The sequence below is a fragment of the Camelus ferus genome, chromosome 2 (assembly GCF_009834535.1).
Source record: "Camelus ferus isolate YT-003-E chromosome 2, BCGSAC_Cfer_1.0, whole genome shotgun sequence".
NCBI classification, from domain to species: domain Eukaryota; kingdom Metazoa; phylum Chordata; class Mammalia; order Artiodactyla; family Camelidae; genus Camelus; species Camelus ferus.
In genome coordinates, this window is record NC_045697.1 from 108,538,238 (window position 1) to 108,563,990 (window position 25,753).

A 25,753-nucleotide genomic window follows, 5' to 3' on the forward strand; every position below is an offset into this window, starting at 1 on the left:
TTTGAAAACTCATAGATTATACATTTCAATTAAGTAATCAACATAATCCTACCAAGTCAGGTAGAGTGTGTCTGCGTATGCATGCATGTGTATGGAGGTAACCTTAGATACACATGAAGAAACTATAACACAAATTATCACCAGTTAATTTAGAAATGAAAAGTGTACAACTGAATAAAGGAGTCCGGTGACACACGGTATAACTGCAGCAGACCAAACATGAGATCCACGTTGAAATGGAATTCTCAGGGTCACTAAAATGTTAAATTATAAAAAAGGTAAGATTTTTTTTCTGCTTTGTTCAATGATGTATCTCAAGTGCCTGGAACTGTGTCTGGCAACTAGTAGCTGCTCATTTGTTGAATGGACTAATTAATCCATGTTCCTCTGATTGTGATATGTGATGGTGGGTACACAGACAATGAAACAAAACTCGCAAAGACCAAAAAGCATCGGTGGCCTCCTTAAGGGAAGGGCTCTGCCTTATTCATCTTTGTTATACTAGCATCACACACAGGGAGTTATGTATATGCCTAAACATATTAGCAGAACTAAAATTAATTTAGTAGTGTTAATATTCCATGGAAATACTGAGGAAAATAAAAAAGCGGTTAGGGCTCTCATCCTTCATTTTAAAGTATATAGCCTGCTAGCATGAGTTGCATTTAGTCACTGAAGAAAAATAATATATAAGCTCCAAACTATATATATATACAATATATTTCATTGTATTATATGGAGCTGCCTGTAACCAGGTTAATAAAATTTAGGTATTCATTTATATAATGTATGTTTTAAAGCATTTAAATATGAATGTACTCAGAGACTTAAGATTACTTCGACATTTCAAAGTGTATTCTATTTTTCATGTATGGATGACAGCTGTAAAACTCAAGGTCTGTGCAGTCAGTTCCACAATTTTGGAGAAATCCCAACTTTAAAACTTTTTGGAGTTTAGAAGGGCAATGTGGTATATGTAACAGTATACGACAGAACACTTTCAGTACATTACAACAAACATTTCTGCAACAAAATATATGAATGTTCAGATAAACAATAAAAGCGACTGTCATGTTAGTTAGGGTTAGGTTTGGCTAATTTGTTGAAATATTTTTTTAGTCTTCAGGACTTACTGGATTTCTGGTCTGCAGACAAGAAACCATGGATTTATTGCCTACTTGTTTACTCTGCCAGGAGCTTCGTAACAAGTTTATTTTTAGCATATTTTTTCATCTGTCTCCCATATTGCAAGTCTTAATTAATGTTGAGTTAGTTTCTATAAAACACAACTTACAAATTTAAATAGCCTTGCTCTGTGATGTTCAAATTACTAAACTATTTTGTTCAGATTGTTATCTATCAACAAAACGGATAACAATTCGTGGCAGTTATTTCTATGATGTCGTAGATTTATAAACCATGTTATAATTTGCTTTGCATTAATATCTGACAACTGAGGCACACTTCATGACAAAAACACCTAGAAAGCAACGTTATCAGCAATTAGATATTGAGGTCATCATAAATTGTGAAAACAAAGTATGAACTACGTATCTAAAACTCCAGGATTACATGGCCAAAGTTAACCCTTGAAACATTTGGAAGCTAAGGATCCACTCACTCAACAAATCCTTCCCCAGGTCAGCGCACCACAGTGCTGATGCTGGTGCCAGAAGCCCAGGTTAGAATCTTAGCTCCGGCACTTACCACCTCTAGGGCGAGTTAGTTAGCCTTCCTATATCTCTGATTCCTCATCTGTAAAATTGGGATAATACAATACAGTCTACTTCATGAGGCTATTTTAAGGATTAAATGAATTCTTATATGGGAAGTACTTAGAACAGTGTCTCCCGTGTACCCCAACTTAGATTCCATTATACTATTATCCTATTTTATCATCATCAAAACATTCGCATTAACAGTTACTTTTCTGTTTCCCTAAATTAGAATCCAAGCTCCATGAGGGCATGATCTTTATCCACCTACTTCACTGTTATATCTACAGGTTCTAGAAAAGTTGTCCCAACTCTGTTCTAAGTTCTTAATATATATATTTTTGGCTGATATTACTATTAATAAATTTCATATACAGCTATAAAATGAATAATTTGCAGCAGTATAATTAATGTGAAAAAAACAAGATGTGGATCCAAGCAATAATACATGTTCCTTCTATCCATAACTTCTTTGATTATCTTCTCCGCAAGCATCCTTCATGTTTTAATTTAAAGTTACTGTGAAGCCTTCATGAGCTACTTGCATTGAGACTTGGGTGATCCTCTTATGCTCCCACAGTACTCTGTATATGGGTCCATTTAAGCAATTATCTTTTTTACTATAAAGGTTTATTTATGGTTTTACCACTAACTATAAGATTCTTAAAGGACTTTCATTTTTCACTTCTGCATATCCACAGGCGGAGGGGAAGAATCATCACCTTTTTGTTTACAGCCACTGCCTCGCACAGTACAGAAATGCCACAAGAAAATTTATGATTCATATTCTGTTTACTCATGTTTATGCATGATGCATGAAGCATTCTTAAGAAGAAACTGATAGGATCTAAAATAGAATGACCTAATTTGTGGTAACTAATTAATACTGATAAAATAAGTAGTGGCAATACATCTATTGATCTGAAAATGTCATTTTTTTTCTCAAGTTCCAATGGAATGTACGTGTGGAAAGACGGTTTAGAAAGCCACATTTTAGAGTACTCACTTAGAAAAATTCAGGTACCCTATTAAAATCACTCTCCAAACTTGATGCTCATAGCATCACCCTGTTCTTCCTTCTCTCCAAAGTACTATAATAATTTTCATTTCAGCATCTTCTGACTTTTTTGGCTACAGTAGACTCTAAAAAGTGCTATCTAAATGACTGTACCCTATGTTTGTTTCTCCTTCATGTTCAAAACTGCTAAGTAGTAATTACTTTTAAAATTAAGTGTCAAACTATATCTAAGTTTAGTTATATTTAGAAAATGAAATATTCAAAATCACAGCTGCACATTCATTTAAAAACATTTAGTAAACAAAAACATGCCATATTCTAACAGTACAAAAACTCCTGAAAGAATTTTCCACGCTTAACAAAAACTTCAACGGATTGGTCATACAAATATTTATACTTTCTCTTGCCTGTCACTGGGAATATAAAAAGATATTAAAGACAATTTCTGAAGTCTAAGAGTTTATAGCTTAATTGAGGAGACAAGACAACTACATGAAGCTGTCAAATAACACCACTGAGCGCTACGTATATGTCTAAGGGCCAAAAGGTAACGGCAAAAATTACAATATGTTCCACTACTGGATGAGGACAATAGTAGATACAGTCGGTGCCAGGAGGAAGGTTCCAACCAGAGAGATAAGCTAGACTGTGAGGTCATGGAAAGGATTTGGAGAAAGAGGCACAAATATAACTGGCAGATAACGAACACGCTGGTAAGGGGGAGGGGGACACAAAGCTGGCTTTTTAAAGGCTTCATATTTCTGTATGTTAAGGAAATATCCTTATTTCCTCCTGGCTAAGTGTTCCATAAAACAAATGCTGGGCTTCATGAAATGCTCTTTCAGGCATCAAGACATTTTAGAAAAGCAGTCTTGCTACAATTACCTTAAATGAGACTTAATCATGTCTAGACTAAAGTGTAAAAATAAAAATAAAAGGTAAACCTGGACTGGGGCTAAAGGCAAAGTTATGTCAGAAATTTAAGACTAAGTCGTAGTGCTTTAAGAAATGTGCAAGTGCTTCTGGCAGCTAATTTTGCTAACGTGAAAAGTACTCCTGTAGTAGAGATTATTAATAGCAATATACTTTGGGAGAGGCTATCATTTAAACTGTACAAATATCATACTAAAACTCAGAAATGTAAAAGTATATACTAAAATGACAAAAACTGAGATAACCATAATATGCAATAAAAATTGTTCACTCAATGATAAATTATAAAACTATACTCATGGATCATTTATTTAGATAAAAACATAGACAATACTTTTAAAACTATGGGAAGACAAGAAAATTGTAGTTGAAAGTAGTACAGGTGACAGATCTATGGCAAATATTATTTTCCAGAAAGAATAAAAAAGGATCACCATGAGCAACAAATAATTTCTGGACCTATTTATATATTTTTCTAATGTTTTAAGTCTAAACATATACCATTATTTTCTCAAAGTGAAAAAAATTCCTTCAAGAAAAAATCTAGAATAATAAACATAGAAATATAATAACATAGTATCAACCAAGTAAAATCCATAGAACTTTGCCATGGTAGGAATAAATCTGCTTAGAATAAGATTTCTTTCTCTTAAAACATTAGAAGTCCCTCATGCTGGTTTTCATTTGGTACAATCTTCCTGGAAAATAATTTAGCAGCATTTCTCAAGAATCTAAAAAAAATGCATACTTCCTGACCCAATAAAATTCTATTTCTAGAAAGATATGTACAGAGATGTTAAAGATTCATGTATAAAAAAGTTCAAAGCAGGTCACTGGCCAAATCAACGAGAGGAAAATGATGATACGTTCATTTGGCAGATTATACACTTTTGAGTAACTACAGCCATGGCACACCACAATGTATTAAAAATGAATTAAAGTAACAATTTTGTTAAAAAAATCATTCACTTAAAAATTTTATTGTGGTTATTTCTGAGCAGTGGAATTACTGATAATTTAGGAAAATGTAAAGAAACATTTGTTTCTAAATCTTACATACTGAGATGTCTAATTTTTATAAAGAGAAGCAAAAGATATTAATTATTGAAAAAAATTAAAATTCTCTGTATCATCATTGAACTCAGAGAATTTAGGGGATTACCAAATTATTAAATTCAGGAGGGTAATAACCCACAAATTTGCTTTACCAAGAAAAGTTTATGATGGTTTACTTTCTGAGTATATACAAAATCTTTATACAAGTGAAAATTTTATGGCTGTTGTTTTCTGATTCAAAGTCAATACAACTGTTTGGTAAAACTGGCAGACCTTTCTGAAAAGATCCCAATGGACTCATCAACAATCTACTAAAGGAGCATAATAAGATTAAAATGATATATATCTTAAACTAACTGAAGATTATACATACAAAAACAAATTACATTATTCTTGATGAGATCAACATTCTGAATATAGGTTTTTAGAAATTAGTATCATTAATAATTCAACAATGAAGGAAGGACTTGAATCCAAGAAGAGTATTGAGGTAAGAGAGGTATAATGCTATTTTTAATTTTTGTCACCAAGTTCAAAAGTACTAATTGAACAAACTGATGCAGTTTGAGGATGGTTAATCTGCCAGACACCTTGTTCTGAGTTGCTGTCTGCAAACACAGACCCTGATGTGTGACAAAGATTCTCTCCTTGACCAAACTTTAGTCAGGATCCTCTGAGCTCTTTTTCAACTAGACCCTGTCCTTGGGCATGCTCTCATGAACCAAATTTTAGCAAGAATCCTGCTGAATCAGTCATGCTTGGTATCTCCCTCTCCATATCTGTTGGGTTCACTATCCTTTATCATCCCCCAGGTGACGTCTGACCACCTTGGTTAAGTTCATTTAACCAGAATCTCCTCTCTACCCCAGAAGTTACCTCTTAGTAATTTTCTACCCATTGACCCCCCACTGTTCTTTGGCTATAAAGTTTCACTTTTCTTTGTTATATTAAGAGTTAAGCCCAATCTGTCTCTCCTACTGTGAACCCCCCATGTAGAGGTCCCTGTACCTATCATGACAGTCCCCCTCAATAAAGTCTGTCTTACGATTTTAACAAGGGTCATATTTTTTCTTTAGCAGGTATCATCCCTCAGCTTACAAAAAGACAACAAACATGCATACTGTCTGAATATTTCCAGTTTTTTATGACTGTAATCATTGCATAATCTATGGGGTAACTTAACAAATGAAACGTCTTAAAGAGATTACACAAAAAGTCCTAAATTTATAAATGTACCATGCTACCAAAAGTTATTTGTAGAATCTTCAAATGTATTTTCTCAAAGAAACAATGTCAAAAGTGATAGGCACCCAGGCTTAACCTCCACAATACTAATGTAATAGTAGTTGAAAAAAAGCTCATAAAAAAAAATACAGTGGTCACAAAACATAGTAGAAAGAGAATGGCTACTATCTGCAACATTAGAGTCCTGAGGTTAAATACCAGCCTTACTATTTACCAAGAAAACTGGGGAGAGGTAACTTGTTTGAATGTTAGTTTTCTAGTCTAGTGAGTGGAGATAATACCTAACTTATAGTACTTAACAAACATTTAAATCATTTAAGAATGAATTAAAATAGACAAAATAGCTGAACAATGCCTAGAAGAGACAGCAGGTTCTTTTAAAATGACAGCAATTATTAACAGCATTATTATACTACTACTGTACATCAAGGAGGGAAATTAATAAACAGTATGTTAAAATGCTAGGGATTAGACACAAATTTTTTTCTCTACATCACTACAAAATAATTAGGAGAGAGAATGAGGGTTTTTAAAGGAAATGAAAGGCATATATGGCTCTCACAATCTCTAAAACTTTACTATTAGCTGAAACTTATATTCAAGCAAAATGATACAGGCACAAGATTTACTATAGTATCATTGTAATCATAAAAGCCTATATATCACTGTTTCATAAATAAAGTTTTATTGAAACACAACCACATCCACCCACTTATTCAAGTACTGCCTACAGCTGTTTCATGCTACAATGGCAGAACTGAGTGGTTCTAACAGTGACTAGGACTAGCTGGTCTGCAAGGCCTAAAATAGTTGCTGGCCCTTTGCAGAAAACATTTGTGGACCCCTGATTTAAGCCAACCCTCAATGATAACAATACACAGGAGTAATATTAACTCAAATATTTTCTCAAATGACACAAATACTCTATTTTAATTTAATTTTCACTTTAAAGAAAAATTATTTTAAGTATGGTATTTTAAACAAAACTTGATATGAAATACAATCGCTACAAAGTTACTTCAACTATCCCAGTCATATACTTCATTACTGCCTGAGCTCTTAGGTTTCAGGTAAGTCCTTGTACCACGATGGCCCCACCTCACCTCCCTGCTACTCCCACCAGCAGTTCTACCCTGTTCTCCTAGTCAGCTGTGTTGCTGATGCTTATGCTACACAATCAGTACATGGTTCAAACCCAAGAAATATATAAGGTGCCCTAAAAAACATTATCTGCCTATAAACCAGCACAATCAAGCAGACATCTTTAAAAGCCCTATATAAACCACTAGTTGCATGTCATTTGGAAATTTCTACCAAAATATGAACATTGAAGGATAACTTTGTGAGAATATTTTAAATGTTTAAAAGTCTCCAAACAAAACCAAAATGACTTAATAAATGAGGTTTAAGTATTGAAGTAAATTCTTTAACACACTACTATTAATCATAAAGTACATTCCTTCTCTTATTACTAGAAAGAAAAAATGCTGTAGGATAAGCTATGAAATTCCATCAAGATGTACCCTTACTTATGTGTTTAAAATGTAGAATAATGACGTACCTTAGGATTTAGGAAATACAGTATTATCCTAATTAGCTATTTCAACTTCAAAGAAAAATAAAACAATTTTCCAGTGATTTTATGTAAGCGAGTTCCTATAAATCTTCTCTTCCTCTAAAGGACAATCAGTTCTTTTAGAATAAAGTTATATACTCAACAAGTATTCTCAAATATTCCTGAAACTAAGAATTACCTATAGGACTTATATATCTCTGATGAGAAACCAAAATAATCCACATGCTAATAACATAGACTACCAGGACTAATATTATACTTAACAGTGAAGTAAATAAATTTCCTGAAAACATTTGAAGAGCTACAAACTGAAGTTGTAGTTATAACAACCATTTTACAGAATTTTTCAAAATTTTCAAAATTATTTCATTGTGTAACATTAAATGGATCAACCCCTATGATGGATGGAGAGGCAATAACACGTTTTTCAAATTTTAATAGGTCAAGACTACATACAGTCTTGTGAGAGATCACTATATATTAGCTCACTACTTGGTAGGGAAAAAATGGCCTAAAAAATAGAGAAGTCTGTATACTTCGTTGTCAGTGTGTAACAGTCTGACTCAAACAAGCTAAACATGCCTAATGTGAAAGGCATATTAGATATTAGATACAAAATATGATTAACTACATATCACACAAAAAGTCTTCTTTAAATCTTTGATAAAAATGCACTAAAAATGTCTAACTAACATTACCAAAGGAAGGTTAGTAAATTAAATAACAAAGAGCATGTGAATCAATTTAAAGCTACCTAAATTAACCAGCTGCAAAAAGGAGGGGAGAGGATATAATTACACTATCCCTCTAACATTTCTAGTAGTCAGAGTCAATGAGTTATGCAATAGTAAAGTATTGGCAGGCAGTCTAAAACTCAATGTGTTAATTTTATTTTTTAACTATCTTCCCACAAACGTTCTAGTTTGAATTTTATTTTTTCAAATATTATTACATTGCATTAATATATTATTATATTACATTATTATCAATGCAAGGCTATAATTTAATATAACAGTAACTTAGAAAAGTCAAACTGAACAGTGACCCTAGGAAGCCCTGAGGGAAAGCCTTGAAGTTCTCTATTAATTTTTCTCATAGAATCTGCTCCTGAGCCTTTTAAGTTTCATGTAGTTGTTAAAAAGATGAAGACAGAAAACATACATAATCTACCATGTACTGTACTTAAGGCCATCAGAGATATTCAATAAGAAAGAACAAAATTATCTTGAGTGTTAGTATCTTAACTCTTTAATTAAAAAAAATCTACATTTCTTTTCCTTAATTCAAAAATTTACTTCTATTGGTATTTTCTTTCATAGAAGTATTAAAACAATAAATTAGTTTAGTAATGACTTTAAAGCTACTAGAGGCCTCTGTGTAAATGCTTAAATCAGAGCAGAGACCTCATTCAGAAGTTAGAAAAGTGACAAAGTGAAAGAAGACAAAATAAAAGAAACACTTATTGAAAACATAGTAAAGAAGAAAACAGGAGTGTGACAGAGATACTTATATTCTATTTTCAATGTTGAAATTGTATTACATTTAAAACTCAAAATGTATTCAACATGGCCACCACTCATTTAGAGTAGAAGCAGAAACAATTCAAAAAGAACTAAGGTAACTAGAAAACATATTTTCACAAAAGCTATTTAAGTCCCAGCAAATAGAAGATTCTCTTTACTAAGGAGGAGGAAGATTTCTTAGGAGTTAGAGAGTTAGGAGTTAACCTACTTGATTAATAGAATGTTTCCCTTTTAGTTAAAAAAAAAAAAAAAAAGCAAGGGGGTGGGGAATTAAAAAGGGAACTAAAACACTAATAGCACTGATATATGCAAATACTCAGTCTCCAACAGGTTTTTTATTTTATATTTTTTTGGTTTAGTGTGTTCAGGATACTAAACACATTTAAGATCTAAAAATATATCGCTTTAGCTAGTAATTCAAAATGGCAATACCAAGTAACTCAGAAAATATAACAAAACTGTTAATATTAACAAGGTCAAAACTTGGTGGGGAGTAGGAGAATGTCATCCTGAAAAACATTCAATAGATCATAACCTGATTACAGATAAGCACGAGTTCTCCAAAATGTTTGTTAGTTCAGGATTGTCTATATATAAACTGATTCGTAACTGCCACACAATAGCATGCTATTTTTATTTTGTATAACAGCAAAAGTAATATCTCTATTAAGTCTGAATTTAAGAAATAGTGATTTGAAAATATTACAGTTTAAAGTACCAGATAAACTCTTGAAAAAAGAGCTAAATGTTGCAATTCCCACGCATAAGGACAGTACCATCAGCTTTTTTGCTTTTACCACAAAATAAAAACCACGAATTTGGGTGTTTAGTATTTGCCAACATATTTCAAAACCTACTTTTTACATTTGCCAACTTTAAGTAAGTTTAAAGAATTCTAATATCATAAAAATAAATGAAAGAGACAAAAAGGTGAATTGGGTAACCTTGCCCTCAAGGTTCTCTGTCATATTATTAAAACTATCATTTAGATAAGTTTTCACTGGCTATATAATGCACTGATAGTTTCTGTTGTAAGCAGCAATTGAAAGTTGAAGCATTTCTCCACCAAAGGAGGCAGAAGCAGTTCATTTAAATAAAGATTTCCATTTTTCAAACATGTGAGACTTACCCGTCTTCGACAAAAAGGGAGGCCTTGGGCAATGATGCTAATGCTAAATATCTTCATCACAGTTTGATGTGGTAGAGGCTCTTTTGCACTTTTAAGATCAACAGGAACCAAGCCATGGTTTAGAGTAGCTTTTCCCGGTTTTGACATTTTAAAATTCCTCTTGGCTGATGATTACTCTCTACATGTAATACAGGCACATTACTAAAAACTCTAACCACCAAAATAAAATATAACTTTCGAATTAAAAAAAAAAAAAAGGCTGAGAACCCAAGGCCTGCTGCTTTTGTCTTTCAACCTTCTCCTACCAAGTGTCCTGACCTGTCTGAGGCTTGGTGAAGTGCAAACTATCCTAGAATAGCCAGGAATTATAAACTACTGAAGTGAAGCTCCTGCTCCTGCCAGTCAGACAGCTGGTGAGCCTCCCATGCACAGTCAGTAATGCGAATACAACCACAGCAGGGCTGGGCTGTAGGGTCCCTCTGAAAACTTCTCCAGTGACTAACCTAGGTACTCCCTAGAAAGTGAAAGTAAAGTTTTCTTTAGCAAATTACAAAAGATAAATATTGTATTTTCTCTTGAATATCTTATTAAGTTTTGCTTACCCAAATATCAGCATTAACATTTTAGGTAAGTTTTGAATTGTACTTTAAATTTAAGGACAGTGTTTATGCATGTCCCCCAAATATACATATGTATTTATTCTATCTCAGATATATTCAGAATGAGCACTGTATCTTCCAGTGTTTGTCTTAAGCATGCTCTTTCCCTCTTCGATACATATCATTCTTTATCTTATACTAAGACATAATCTACTCTAGCTCTTTATAGCTGTTAATACACACTTCAGATTAATCTTACCAGGAGACATTTTAGTTGTCTGCAAATTCCAGTTCAATCTCTATAATTCTGAAACACTTAGTAATTCCACTTAAAAGTATTAACTGTCATGTGACCGACTAAATATATTTAAAAACCCAAGTATTTATAAAGACAACCTGTGATGGAAAGTAATTATAATAAAATGAGTAATAAGTAACCAGTTCCTCACAAATCTGTAGGGCCTGATTTCTCTTAACAGTCAGGTAACTCTTCCTAAAACATGCAGAGGGAATGTGGTGTACAATCCACTCCTCAAGAACTTTCAATGGTTCCCCGATGCCTAAGACAAAGTTTGGAGATGAAGACACTCCTCAAAGTGGCCCTAACCTCAACTTGTCAGTATTATCTCAAATATTTCCTTAAATTAACTACTTATGCCAGTGTTAACTCATCTTTATGCTACATTTCATATTCAAATCCAAGAAGTGGACTGTTATAAAGGTAAGAAAAAAAGCCTAGTGTGAGAATTGACAGAAGTTTTAACAGATGATAGATAATAGATGTGAACTATCCATTCACAATGTTCAGGTAGTTGATTCTCCTTCCATTCTATTTTCTTCTTCCAATAGGTAGTCACTTCACTTATCTCTTCTTCCAATAGCTTTTATGGACTGTTATAGTGGGAATTTAGAATGTGATATGAAGAGAATTACAAAGAAGAATGTCAGAAATGGGCGTACTTTTTTGACTTTGGAGAGATATGTCTTACTAAAGTGGGTTACTAGGAAATCAATCCACACAGAAGAAATACCCCAAGTCCTACCATAATGCTACTTTTTAAAAGTTCACCTCTCTCTGATACCACAATTTAAAATGTAGTCAAAAATGCAGTTATTAGCAGAGGTGACATTTTTAGTTACACAAAAGTAAACAACTGAATTTCTCCAAAGAAGATATATAAATGATCAATATGCACACATAAAGATGCTCAGTATCACTACTCATTAGGGAAATGCAAATCAAAACCAGAACCACAATGCATACCTATTAATATGGCTATTATTTAAACACACACACACAGAAAAATAAGCATTGGCAGAGATGGAGAGAAACTAGAACCCTTGTGCACTGTTGGTGGGAATGCAAAATGGATGTAGCTACTATGGAAAATATAGTTCCCTCAAAAAAATTACTACATGATCCAGCAATTCCACTTTTGGGTATACAACCAAAAGAACTGAAAGAAGGGCTCACACACACAGATATTTGTATAACCATGTTCAAAGCAGCATTATTCACAATAGTCAAGAAATGGAAACAACCTAAGTAACCAGTGATGGAAAAAAATGTGGTACATACATACAGTGGGATATTATTCAGCCTAAAAAGGAAGGAAATTCTGACACAACGTCGATGAACCTTAAAGACATAATGCTAAGTGTAATAAGTTAGTCAAAAAAGGATAAATTTTGTATGATTTCACCTATATGAGGTACCTAGAGTAGTTAAATTTATAGACAGAAAGTAGAATGATGGTTGCCAGGAGCTAGAGGGAGAAAGGAATGAGGAGTTAGTGCTTAATGGGTACAGAATTTCTGCTGGAAAAGAAAAAATTTCTGGAGACAGTGGTAATGGTTGCACAACATTGTGAATATACTTAACATCACTGAATTATACACTTAAACATGATTAAAATAGAAAATTTTATGTTATAGGTATTTAATTATAATAAAAATTGTTTCAATAAAAAAAATAAACAACTAAGAATACAACCATAACCACTGAAAAAAAATAAATAACAGAGATCTAGGCATAGAAGAGAGGGTACCAGAAATCTTGTAAGCAAAAGGTGAGACTGGTCTAAGATAAGCACATCTATGGCCCCACTAGACTACTTACTACCTGGCAGAATTAATGTCTCTAGCCTCATTCTAGTCTCAGCATCTCCTCTGATGCTCATTTTCTTTCTTTTCTTTTTTCTTCCTTCCTTCCTTCCCTCCCTCCCTTCCTTCCTTCCTTCCTTCTTCCTTTCCTTTCCTCCCCTCCCCTCCTCTCCTTTCTTTTTTTTTTTTTGGGGGGGGTGGGGTGGGATATTTAGGCTTACTTATTTATTTAATGGAGGTACTGGGGATTGAACCCAGGACCTGGTGCATGCTAAGCATGTACTTTACCACTTGAGCAATACCTCCCCACCTCACTTTATTTCTTAACACAAGTCTAATCTTTTTTGTGTGTATAACATAACCTTCAGTCATACTGTGTCTTTTTCTCCTTATTAGAAAAATCCCTTTGTTGAAGTAGCTCCTGTGGAATGCCCCCTCCCCAAATTACTATCAGTGCCTACCTACCTTGTTAATATTTCATATAGTGTTATATAGCCTGACATTCTTTGTTCTCAAAAAATTTGTCTCAGTGATATTCATTAACCCCCCAAAATTCATTTCTTGGAACAACACAGAAGATCTAATTTAAACTAAGTGTTATTCCAACACGGAAAAATTAGAAGAGTGTACTACATTCCGCAAGTTTAACATACTCATTCTGCATAGAAAAATGAATCAAACAGATCAACTCCAAATTTAACTTTCACTTAATTCATTGATTAATAAAGATAATCATACTGAAAATTATAATTTTTCACTTTTATATTTAAAAGCCCTCAGAGAACTTTATTATCACATGTATTTACATGCAGATAGTTTAAAGATAGGGAAGATATGAATCTCTCTAATCTTCTTGGAGTCTGATCCTAAAAGGGACTCGTGGAGGGGAGCTGGAATTAATAAAAAATTTGGACTGGGAAAACCAGAACTAAAATAAACAGTGTTCATTTTACTGTTTCTAAGAGGGCAGAAATTATTATGAAGTAAAACTAGTTTTTCATTTTCAAGAAATTACTTACAATAATAACAGGAGTAAAGATTAAGGCTATTTTATCTATCAAACGTTGCGCTTTACACTTAGATACCAAGGTTTAATAAACACAAGCGGTGATAGTCTAATCCAACTCTTTTTAAATCGGTAAATAGCTGCCCTCAACTGGATAGTACAGAGCACTGCACCTCAAGCAAACACAATATTGAAATTACGCGTCTACAAAAATACACTTTGGTAAAAATAAGACATTGTTAAGTCATTGAGCAGAGTACTAATTTCCAAACTATTAAGTTTCATCTTTTTTTTCTGAGGATTCAAGTTAACAATAATTCTAAAGCAATGTTCTTAATCAACATGGAAACATTCAAAATACAAAATCTTCAAATACAGAAGAAAACCCTAGTAAATGAGGGAAATTATAGTCAATGTGTAGGAGAATCCCCACTGTTAATATTTTAAAATGCAGCTAGCTCCTTGTGTTTAGGAAAAAAAACAAAGTCTTAGTCTTATTTATCCTTTTAAAAATACGTAAGATAGTCTCAATTATTAACTCCCTTCCCAAACTGAGACTTTTCAAAACAGACAAGCTCTTTTAAGATGGTATCAGTAAGTATTAAGGAAGTATGATACAGTAGGTTGGAATATTGACGCTGGAGTCAAACTGCCATAGTCCAAAGCTGGTTCTAGCACTTATTAGTTGTATGATGTTAAATTAATGCCTCTGTGCCTCAATTTCCTCTATATAGAACTTACCTCACAAGACTGTTATGAAGATCAAATTGGTTAATGTAAGTGAAACACACAGAACAATATTTCACATCTAGTAAGTGCTCAATATTGCTAGCTGCCATTACTAACACTGTAAAAAAAAAAAAAAAGTCACGTAGAGCTTTGTAGATTACATTTCAATTAAAAAAAAAGTCCCTAAGAAAGCAAGCAAAGCTTCTAAAATCCACCTGTCATAACTTTGGAGTAGAACATTATAAAACATAATCACAAGTTTTAGAAGTTTAGACTTCCACAATTCTGTCAAAATTCTATCTAAAAATTAAGCAGTAGCAACTCAGTTGTTGTGTCTTGGCATTTTAAGATTCCAGACATCACTGATTATCCACCCAAGAACTCAGCATTAGGGAATTTGTGGTAAAGAGAAGATCTCAATATAAGATATTTTGCCTACTTATCACTTTCTGTATCAGAAGTTTTCAAAGTCTAACATAAAAACTTTTGAAAGTGAGAGTACTAGCATATGCCATTTAAATTCAGTATCATGCACTACTTCTTAATTTAAGCAATAAATGACTTACTCTTCTATAGAAACAGAAAAATTATAGATGCTAAAAATTATACCACTACGTAAGTGACATAAATCAGAATCAATATCTTTTTGAGATGAGAATATGGTATTACAAAGCATACTCATTTATTCAGGGACATTGAGTGAGACAGATTATTCTCTGTATCTAAATCACTGTTTTCAGTCTTTCCTTACACCTTAGATACCAGAATGTTATTTTTAGGAGACACTTAAATGCTCGAAGTGTTCACTAAGAAAAGATTACAAATTCCAATTACAGTGTACTTAAGATATTATATCCACATAAACATTTAGTGGGTCACAACTTATTACTGTACTGCTTGCTAATTTTCTTTATTAGGGACCTAGGGTAGCCCCTAACTACTTAAAAGAAATTAGTTTGGGTTCTGAAACAGAACATACAGTTTACACAAGCGCTATAAAAATGTGACCTGGTAACTAGACATTTGCAAAATAAAAGCATTACATATATCTATATATATGCAACATTTTCGAAAGTAAAATGCTGCCAATATCAGGTTACATAAAGTATTGTACCTGCTTTGATTTATATAATCAAAGTCTGATTGCTAGACATTTAGGTTATTTCCAAATTCTGCTGGAAAATTCCAGTTATTTTAAAATAACTAGCTGAAAATAAAGTCATAAGTTAAAAAGTAAACTATATAAAAGCCAACCAAAAAAGCCTTTAAAAATGATAATGAAACAGTACACTAGAAACACTATGACTCAAAACCCCCAACTATTTATTAACTTATTTACAACTAAATTTATTTACAATTAAATTATTCTTGACTAAACTGTTAGCTCAATCAACTTTCAGCCAGATTACCTGGAGTTAATACTCCACGTAAGCTTACTGGTATACAAAAAATACTAGGTGAATTTTAAGTTCTAGTTTCAGCTCTACCACTAACCAGTGACCTTAGGTAAGTCTCTTAAGTTGTCTCAGATTTTGGATTTCTAGAATGAGGAATGAGGATGTTGGATCAAATGAAAAAGAATGAAGTTCCTTGCAGCTTTAAGAATACAGCACAGTTCTAATAGCACCAAGTACACTGCCAGAATTCTTGTAATGTGGTGGGTTGTCAATTTGGTGAGCCTTTCTTTATTATAGTTTAGTAAGTAGCTACAGTTTTACAAAATATATCTATAAATAAAATTCACTGATTCCATTCTCTTATGTGTTTATCTTCTAAAAACAGGCATCTAACCTTGTATTGTGAATACGTATTTGTGTTATATAATAAGAAAAGATTTTCAATGACACAAGTTACAGGCATAATTTTTTAAAATATGATATTAAATATGAAATTCAAGAAAAAATATCAGAATTTTTCTGATTACATATTATTCTATAATATTTTTAATGTATTTCTCCTTTCCTACTTACTATAAGTGGCATAAACAGTGACATAGAGAGTATATTTGATTTTGTTTTTAATGAGTAAACTTTGGGTTTTATTTCCATATTTGCGTCTCAGGATTTTAATTGTTAATATTAAAAATGATACTTTTCCTCATTCTTTCATTAAGCATTTAAAGAAATATTTGTGATAAAACAAAAATCCAACTATTGCATTGAGTTTTTTAAGTATTTCAAAAATGCCCAGTATGAAGTCCTCAATAACTATAACATAACTTGTCTCAAGATTAAGTTTAACTCTTACAGTCTGTGCTGGGTTACCCCAGCTGTTAAATTGGTCTTTCACAGCTGCTCCTCAAGAATTTAGCAGATGATTATTATAGTTACACCTTTAAGTCAACTATGACAAAAATGACATAGTAATTACAGGTATTTCAGTCATGCAAAAGCCTCATGTGATGACAGAGTGATTTAAAAGCAACTTAATTTCCCACAATTCTCCAAATAAAATTTAAGTGTAAGAAAGAAGACAAAAATTTTTTTAATATCAGTTGTTTAAGGTCCATGATTTAAATTACTTTTATGAAGAAACTTAAGCATAAAAGTGTCATTAACCTTTCAGTTAAACTAAATATAATTTATCATTTATTTTTCCTATAAAAATTCTGAAGAGTGTTGTAGGCCAGGGAGTAATAAATAAGGACATAATACTAATAATTATTTTAAAGCACAGTAAGTAATGTAGGTGGTTTTTTCTAAGCTTAAAAAAACTAAGCTATAATGCAGGAAGGTCACCAAATTGATGGCTTAATACTTTGTAGGAATTTATCCTATGAAAAATAAAATGGAAATATAAGATATTTGACAGTGTTAACAATTAAAGAAGCAAAATAGTAAGGGGGGGGAGATAATCATGTTTCCCCACTGTTGAGAGTTTCTGATGCAATTTTAAGTAAAAATTAATTATTTTGAGTGAGATGAATTCCACAACTTCAATTATATAATTTTCAGTAACATGCTATTAAAACATGTGAGACTTAACAGTATTCACTGAATAAATTATTCATTATAAATATTCACTTGTCAGTACTCACCTCAGCATCAAATTTAAGAACAGAATTAACTTTATGCATAGAAAATACTTTAATATGGAATTTAGCTATAGAAAATACATATTTAGGGTCTCACTCTTGGATGAGCTGACAATTGATAGCCCTGGCCTTTTTACACTGTGAAAAGTACATAATTCAACAAAATACATCATCTGATATGTATCATTATTAATTTCATAGCTGAAGTTTAAATTAAACTGACAGTCTAAGTTTTTATTCTTCCAATAAATAAAACACTATTTATCAAGAAAGATTAAAAACAAAGACAAACAAAACTCAATCCCTATAACCCTTGATTATGCCTGAAACAGAAAGATCTAGGGATGGAAGGAGAAAGCCAGGGATGCTAGGAGACTGACTACCAGAGATCAACAGGAGATGTAAAGAGATATAAAGGACGTCTGCAGCTACAGAGCTCAGAAAAAATACACATTATTTCAGATTGGTACAATGACGTGAGGGAAGGATTAAACACGGACAGAGTTCCTAGTAGATCATGCTTTTTATTTCACTTAAATGTCATGACAAGGCTGTGAAGTATCACTATCCGACATTTTATAGACAAGGAAACTGAGGTTCAGAAAGGTTTAAAAATTTGCCCAAGGTAACACAGCTGCCAGGCAGTGGAGCTGAGATTTTTTTACCCTAGTATATCTAATTCCTGATTTGTAATAGAACATATATTCTATTCTATAGAATGTTAGGCCTAACCTAGTTGTATTACTTTCTAAATCTAGTTGTTTGGAGATTCACTTTTTATTACGTATGTTTCAGATATGTAAGTTTGCTAGGATAACAGAAATAAAGTACTACATAAGGGGTGTGTGTGTGTTGTGTGTGTGTGTAAATGGGATCTGTTTTAATGAGCTTGATTTTCCTCTACAAATGAAAACAAAAACAGTTCTAAGAGCAAAGATGTCATGACCTCCTATAGTGAGCTGTATTTCTCAAAGATGGTCACAGCAATATCCCCCATCTTCGCATGCTCTTCTTACAATGTACTACGACACTCCTTTCAACCAAGACAGAAGGTGATTTCCTAGGCTAAGTCATAAAAAGGAGATTCCGTTTCCACCTTGCCTGCTGGAATACTTACAAGGTAGCTCTGTTGTAAGTAGTGTGATTGCCCTGAGGCCATTATGCTGTGAAGAAGCCCAAACAAGCCCAGGTTAAAAAAAGACCTTATCTGGATGAGTCCTGAGACTCTATTAAGAGTGAGATTCTTGGCTAGCCCTCAGCTGTTCTAGACCCCTGCTGTTCCACCTCCAATCACCATCTGACTGCAACCCTGAATCAAAAATGCCCAAAGTGATCCCTTCCTAAACTCATAACCTACAAGAACAATGAGAAATAATAAATAATTGTTTGTTACAATCATAAAGCTTTGGGGTGATGGTTAGGTGACAGCAGATAACTGAAACATCTTACAAAACAAGGAGCACCAAAAACATGGGTTTACTGTTGCAATATGATACTACATCCTACTAGAATTTTAACTTCAAAATTTAATAAGAACGGCAAAGATAACAGGAAAACAATGGAAAAGATAATTTCTAGAATGAAAATTTAAATGAATAGGTATCTGGAGGGGCAAAAGCTTTGGTGTCAAATTCTCACCTTGATAATACCCATTAGAAATGAGGTGTTTAGCAAATCTCTAGCTATATTAATAGTAAACTTGACAAACTGCTATGTATTTCTTTGACTTGGATTTACATCCAAACTAGTTTGATATGTGACAAATAAAAGAAAAATCAACTTACTTTTGCATTTCCTACAATTATGCTTTTGTCTTTATTCTAAGCAAACTCAAAATAACTAGAGGAGCAGGCAGGTTAAACAAAAAACAGAGAGAGAGAGAGAGATCAGTTGTTTAAGGCCTGGAAAGCCCATTTAAAAGGTGCGATTGATTGTTGTCATATAAGCACATGGACGCAAGTAAGGCCACACAGTCCATCCACAATTGCAAAAGAAAGTGAAAAATCAGTATTTTATATGAACTCTCCAGATTTTTAAACCTTGGCAACAAATTTAAATGTGTTTTAAAAAATACTATGTAAGACACTAGTTTGCAATCTCTGCTCTGTTATTTTCTGGAGTAAAGAGGCATAAAAATGTAATAAAGATTAAATATAAGATTACTGATATCTGAATGATATAGAATAATAATTTTATCTTAAAGTGTTAAACTTCTTTTTCTATACCAGTTAACAGAGTGAAATAATAAATAAGAAATAAACCAGAAAACCGAAACTGTAAGTGGTAAACATTACAGACGTACCTCAGCATATCTAATTTTGTCACTTATTAGACCCTAAGACAGATGGCAGCACACTGGTGAAGTACAAACAATTCACTCTTGACAATTAAATTCATAATGCAGACATATAAAACCAACATCTATAAAGCAAATGAGTAACTCTTGGCACTTAGTTCCCAAATTCACCAGTATTTTCTTCGTACTTCCATTTTTCATTTGCACCTGATTTCAATAACTGGAAATTGCCATTTCAGACCAGAAACACAGGGGAAAAAAAGCATTTTCCACTTTGAAAGTAAAGCATCTGCTAAAGGCAATTGTTATTCTAAAGTACAGAAGCTACCTTTAATAGCATCAGAAAAGACCAAATGAACAGAAGGACATGGTACATTTCAATGAAATAAATCTTTTGGGGACCTCCCCCAACTAATCTTATACATTATTTTTAGCCCTGGTGATCTATGAAAATTGTCAGCATTCTTCTATTTACATTTCAGGTAATTAGAGGTTGAAGTTTACATGCAAGGTGCCACCCTGACAATTCTACATTAGATATATCTAGTAGCTTATACTAACATTTTACAAAATTTATTCACTAAAATACATCCCAAATAGAGATTATTTTAACCTGACTGAAACTATTCTTCTATTTGTAATGACTGCTTTTGTTTATTTATAATAATCTCTAAACTGTGAAAAACGTAGGCATTTTCTATAGTATCAAGTAGTAATTCTAGAATGTCTACAAAAGTACCAAAGAGAATCTGGTTCCAGCTATTCAAGAACACCCAAGTATCATTATAGAATAAACTAGCATAATAGAACAGAATTAGTCCTTCTGTGAGGACTCAAAGCCCCAAGACTACCAAATACACTTTTACGTTTTCTTTCAAATTCCTTCTACGCTCAATATTAACAACCAAAGGAAGAAAACAAAATAAAAACACTTGTCAGACAGCAAAAGCGCTTCACTGTTAGTACTAACAAAATTTATAATATCAAAGAGTTGGACTGCACGTTAAAAGTCACAGTAATTTAAACAAAAATCAGTGGATCGGTTTCAACTCACCTAAGAGAGATCATATCTCTGAAACTAAAAGTATTTTGCATAGCATTATTTAGCCTGGACTAGTTTGTTAAGCTAGCTTTAGCACAGTCTTGTGGCATTACAATAAAGCTTAAGAAATACAATAGCTAATACTTATTAAGGACTTACTATCTGCCAGTTACTTTCTAAGTACTTTACAAACATTATCTTATTGAATCCTCTCAATAACACTATATTATTATGATACTACTACCATCTTTAAAATAACTCTACAAGAGGGGTTAACAGTTTACCCAAGATTAAAGTGCCATGAAGTAACAGAGCTAGTATTTGAAAACTCCAGTCTGACTTCAGAGATCACAATCTCTACTTACCACAACTGATAAGCACTGGTGCGTTTGTTAGATGTTACCTTATTGAGGGCACAGTCTACTTCATCATGAAGCCCCATGTGAGAAATTCCTTTTATATTGTATTAGGAAAAGGTGTGTGTGTGTGTGTGTGTGTGTGTGTGTGTGTGTGTGCGTGCGTGTGCGTGTGTGACTGACACGTTTTCTCTTGAGAGGACTCAGCACTCTCTCCTCTTAATTTTATCACAAGGAAGCACAGAGACAAACTAATAAGCTACTGTTGTGCAAACTTTAGCCTCCATTAGAATCATGTGGGAGCGTGTTAAAAATATCCTGCCCTTAGAGATTTGGCTAAGTACTTCTGGAGTGTAACCCAGCAGCTTGCATTTTTAGTATGCATTCCAGATGGTTCTGATGGGTCACACTTTGAAGAATACTGGTGCAGGCCCTTATGAGTCGCTAACCGGTAACCTATTAACAGCTTACTCCAACTCATAATTCATTCCTTAACTCTTCTCATGGTCTTGTCTTCATAGTCTACTCCAGTATTTTTCCTGGTTCTGATTTCCATGTACACTTGATCGCTTTATTATATGTATTTCTCCCATATACAGCCCATCTCAAATTCCTTGTGAAAATTAGGATACAAATTTCTTTTAAATGCGGCTAATTCATCTGGCAGCTCAATGCCTAAAACCAGTATATAAATTCATAAAGAAAAAGTCCTTAGGTCCCTGCTAAGACACTTGATACACTATGTATGTTGCACTTCCACTCCAACCGCCTCAATGCCCTTAATGGATGTGCACCGGGTGCAAACTGTTTTAATTCTGCAATGAGTGATGAACAGCTCACTCTTCTTCCATATATAGTGTCCACTGAAAATAGGTGGTCCATAGGTCAAACCAACCCACAGAAATGCTTTTGAAAAATGTATATGCCAACATGTAAAAAATTGAGAAATTATCACAGAAAAATATGGAACTCCAGTGAATTTTGAAAAATTGGAAAATACGGCAATGTCAGAATCACAGTTTTCACAGTCATCCCCTTTAGAGATGCTTTGGCTCCCTGGGTCTTATATTTAGTCTGTTTCATTCATTTAAATTACCTTTCTGGCCCCTATGCCTCTTGAATTTGTGTCTCCTATGAACTATGATGGGGGAATAAGTGAGGTTAAGAAGATTTTCTGGTTGAAAATCAGTTCAGCATAGTCAAGGAATCTCTGATGGAAATTAGTTATAATACAAGTACAGGTAAATGGTATTGTAGAAACACTTCTAGTATTCATACTAACCTGTTTTTCCCAAACCTTCTGACCTTTTAGGCAATCAAAGTGATCTTTTACCTTTGTAAATTACCACATACCATCAGTTCTCACTTGCCCTTCCCCCATTAACCTCTCTAAAATGCAATGCCCTTATAGTGGATGTACTGCATGCATTCAACACAGCAATGTGCCTTAACACCTCACTCTCCTCACTCCCATAAAAGCTAGTATGAAACTGGCACATCTTAGAAGAAAAATGGCAATTCTTTCAGAGCTTAATAATATTGCTAAATTGAACCAAATTTTAACTAGTAAAGCTAATGTTTTCTCCAGATACATGTTAAAAATGCAAAACTTTAATGTCTTCAATCCATCGACTGCATCTAATATTTCTTCTTCTCAAGTAGGAAGAGGTTAGGTGTTTCTCACCATATCCAGATACCAATCTGTTTTTTTCCCCTTGTTTACGTTACTGACTAATTAACATTCACCAAATAAATTATGCTATTAATAGCTAATTTTACTACCTGAGCAAAAAGAACAGAATTTAAGCTCTGTATTTAATGACTTAAGCTAATGTTAATCTTTTAAAATACAGCAATAAGTATGGTTTTCAGAAAATGGTAGTGATCCAAAGGCTATACTTAAGCTGCTGAACTTCTTTTTAGAAGCCATCAAAGATAAATAGTAGCCCATAGGTCAAGTGTCGCTCAAAGTCAGTTTTTTTGGAGGCTGCACAATGTTTTTCTATTTCCTTTTTACTGAATGTTAGCACCTTTTAGGGAAGGCATGTGCCTTGTAGTTCATAAGAGCCTGAGCAATCTTACTGGCTCAATCATGACTTTGTTCACTCATTCACAGCACCTGTTTGGGACCTGTAGATTGTATTTCTCATTTTGTCATCCCAAGCAAGCAAAAGAAATTGAGGAAGAAGAGGTGTTTGCTCAAATATTCTTTAGTTCAGAATGTTCAGGCTATGCCCTGAAATATTACCTTCAATGTTAACAAAAGAGAAAATGTGAACAAGGGAGAGAGCCTCTTGGAGGGATCATTCTTTTCTCACATCTACGCTGAGGATGCTCAGAGCAACGAACAATGACAAGAGTTTTGTTTTTAATGCACTGATGTGCAGATACTTGAGAAATTTTCAAAAAGCTTACACATATTCCCAAAATACAGTAAGTTTGGGCGCATATGTACTTTTACCACAGGGCTCACTCTTCACCTTTTGTTGTTACTGCCGTTTAAAAATAGCAAAACAAATATATGCTAGCTGAGGGTTAAAAAAAAGGACAATCCTAGGTATCTCACGTATTACATGACACTGTACATAACTACTCCAAATATTAATTTCTAATTCTAAACAAGAAATAGTGTACTAGAACACAAAGTAGAAGAGAGAACAGTACTTACTAAACATATTTAAATACATTAAAAGCAGCTCTTTCATCAACAGCAATAAGGTGCTGTATGGCCCTCTAGTGTTCAATAAAGAAACAGATGAATTCTTAATGGTGTTTCATATTAAAAAAAAAAAAAAACTTCCTCTGATTTACTAAGTACGCTAAACATATTCATGTATGACTTCCACACAGACCCAAATGTGTTGTATCATCTCTGGATTTACTTCTGTGTTTTCTTTTGAACTGCTATCCATGTTTAGAGTATCCACTGAAAGAATTATGAAATGTCCTTAAAGACTTACCATTAAAAAGAAAATCTCAATCCTAAATGGAAAAGAAATAGCATTTCTCAATTAAAACTAAACAGTATTGAATTTTCAAATAATAAACAAAAATAATAGTGCCATGATACAAATTAGGTAGGCATTTAAAATGCAACTAATCTAAATTCGCAAATCATATTTTCTTTTATCTGTGTTCTATTTCTATAATTCATCCAACTTGGTTTTTCCCTTTATCATAATTTATAGATAATAGACATTCATTACAGCAACCAAAGCAATGAAATACATGAAAATTGTATCCCCCAGAAGAAAGGTCAAAGATGAGACTGAGATTTTTGGGACAAGAGTCAAAGTAAAAAAGTAGACTCACAAGCAAATTAAGATTGTAATCACTGGTGAAAAGGTTTAAAAATTGATCATTACTTTTTATTCCATAAAAGTTGATTATCACTGTCTAAATAAACTTGATGAAACACTAATTTCAAAATGGACCTAAGTTTATTACAGGTTTTTAAAACATGTATTTATATTTATTGTTTATATATTGGAGCTTTGGAGAGGGAAGGCAAGGACTGGTATAAGCAAGATCTAAAGTATATCCCCCTGGCCCTGTCATTCACTTCCTATAACCTTAAGCATATAATATTTCTGAGTTAAAACTTCAGAAACCACAGGGAAGATCTGAAGCTTTTGTACTTGGCATCAAGATCAGTCCCCCAAATGTCAAGGTAGTAAGTTGACTCCAGCATGGAAACTCTGCAAATGAACCCTCAAAGTACCATTTAGCCAGTCAGTAAATTATTAGAAACAGGTAGGATAAAAAGAAAATTTAAACAAATTTGCCCAATATAAACCCATATAGATATCTGGAATAAATTCAGTCAGTCACCTAGAAAGGCTCTATACTTACTTCTAAAAATTCTGCCACTATTCAAAAAAGTTATGACTCCTCATTTTCATTTCTTTACAGCCTCCCAAAATCTTATCTATCCTTTAGGTCCCAGCCTAGTTTTCACTTCCTCACTGAAGATACCACTGATTTAATTATTTGAATGTGGATATAAATGCCTTGAGAACTACAAACTGGGAATGACTGTGAATCTGCTGGAAGATAGAATTTTGATACAAAACAATCTTAGTAAAGAAGAACTTGGTAAAGAAGGAGCCAAAAGGTAAACTTAGCGAGGATGGAGGCACAATGGCAAGTAACAATAGAAAATCTAATAGGGACCAATTAAAAATCTTGTACTTAGGTTCAAAAATCTATAAGCATTTACATTAAGTGGAACAGGAATTAAGCCAGGCTGTGTTTGTAAAAAATACATAAGATTTTGTTTTCTGGAAATCGAATTCAATTTTTTAAGCATTTTCTGCACGCAAAGTACAAGGTCCTGTAAGACACAGCACAATCTTAGAGAATCTACAATCTAATGAATCAATAATCTAGAGAA

At 33.2% G+C, this 25,753-nt stretch overlaps 1 protein-coding gene across 9 annotated transcripts in view; it reads right to left on the bottom strand.

Annotated features, from left to right (window-relative positions):
* FBXW7 (F-box and WD repeat domain containing 7) overlaps nt 1–25,753 on the bottom strand; it is a 198,894-nt gene that overhangs the window by 49,427 nt on the left and 123,714 nt on the right. The window contains exon 1 of one of the 9 annotated variants that reach the window (XM_006190083.3): nt 10,196–10,543. The exons of the other annotated variants lie outside the window; for them this stretch is intronic. Within the exon in view, the coding sequence (XP_006190145.1) occupies nt 10,196–10,342 (147 nt within the window). The 5' untranslated portion in view covers nt 10,343–10,543. Of the gene's footprint in view, nt 1–10,195; nt 10,544–25,753 lie in introns of those variants that run through there. 9 annotated transcript variants of the gene reach the window in all.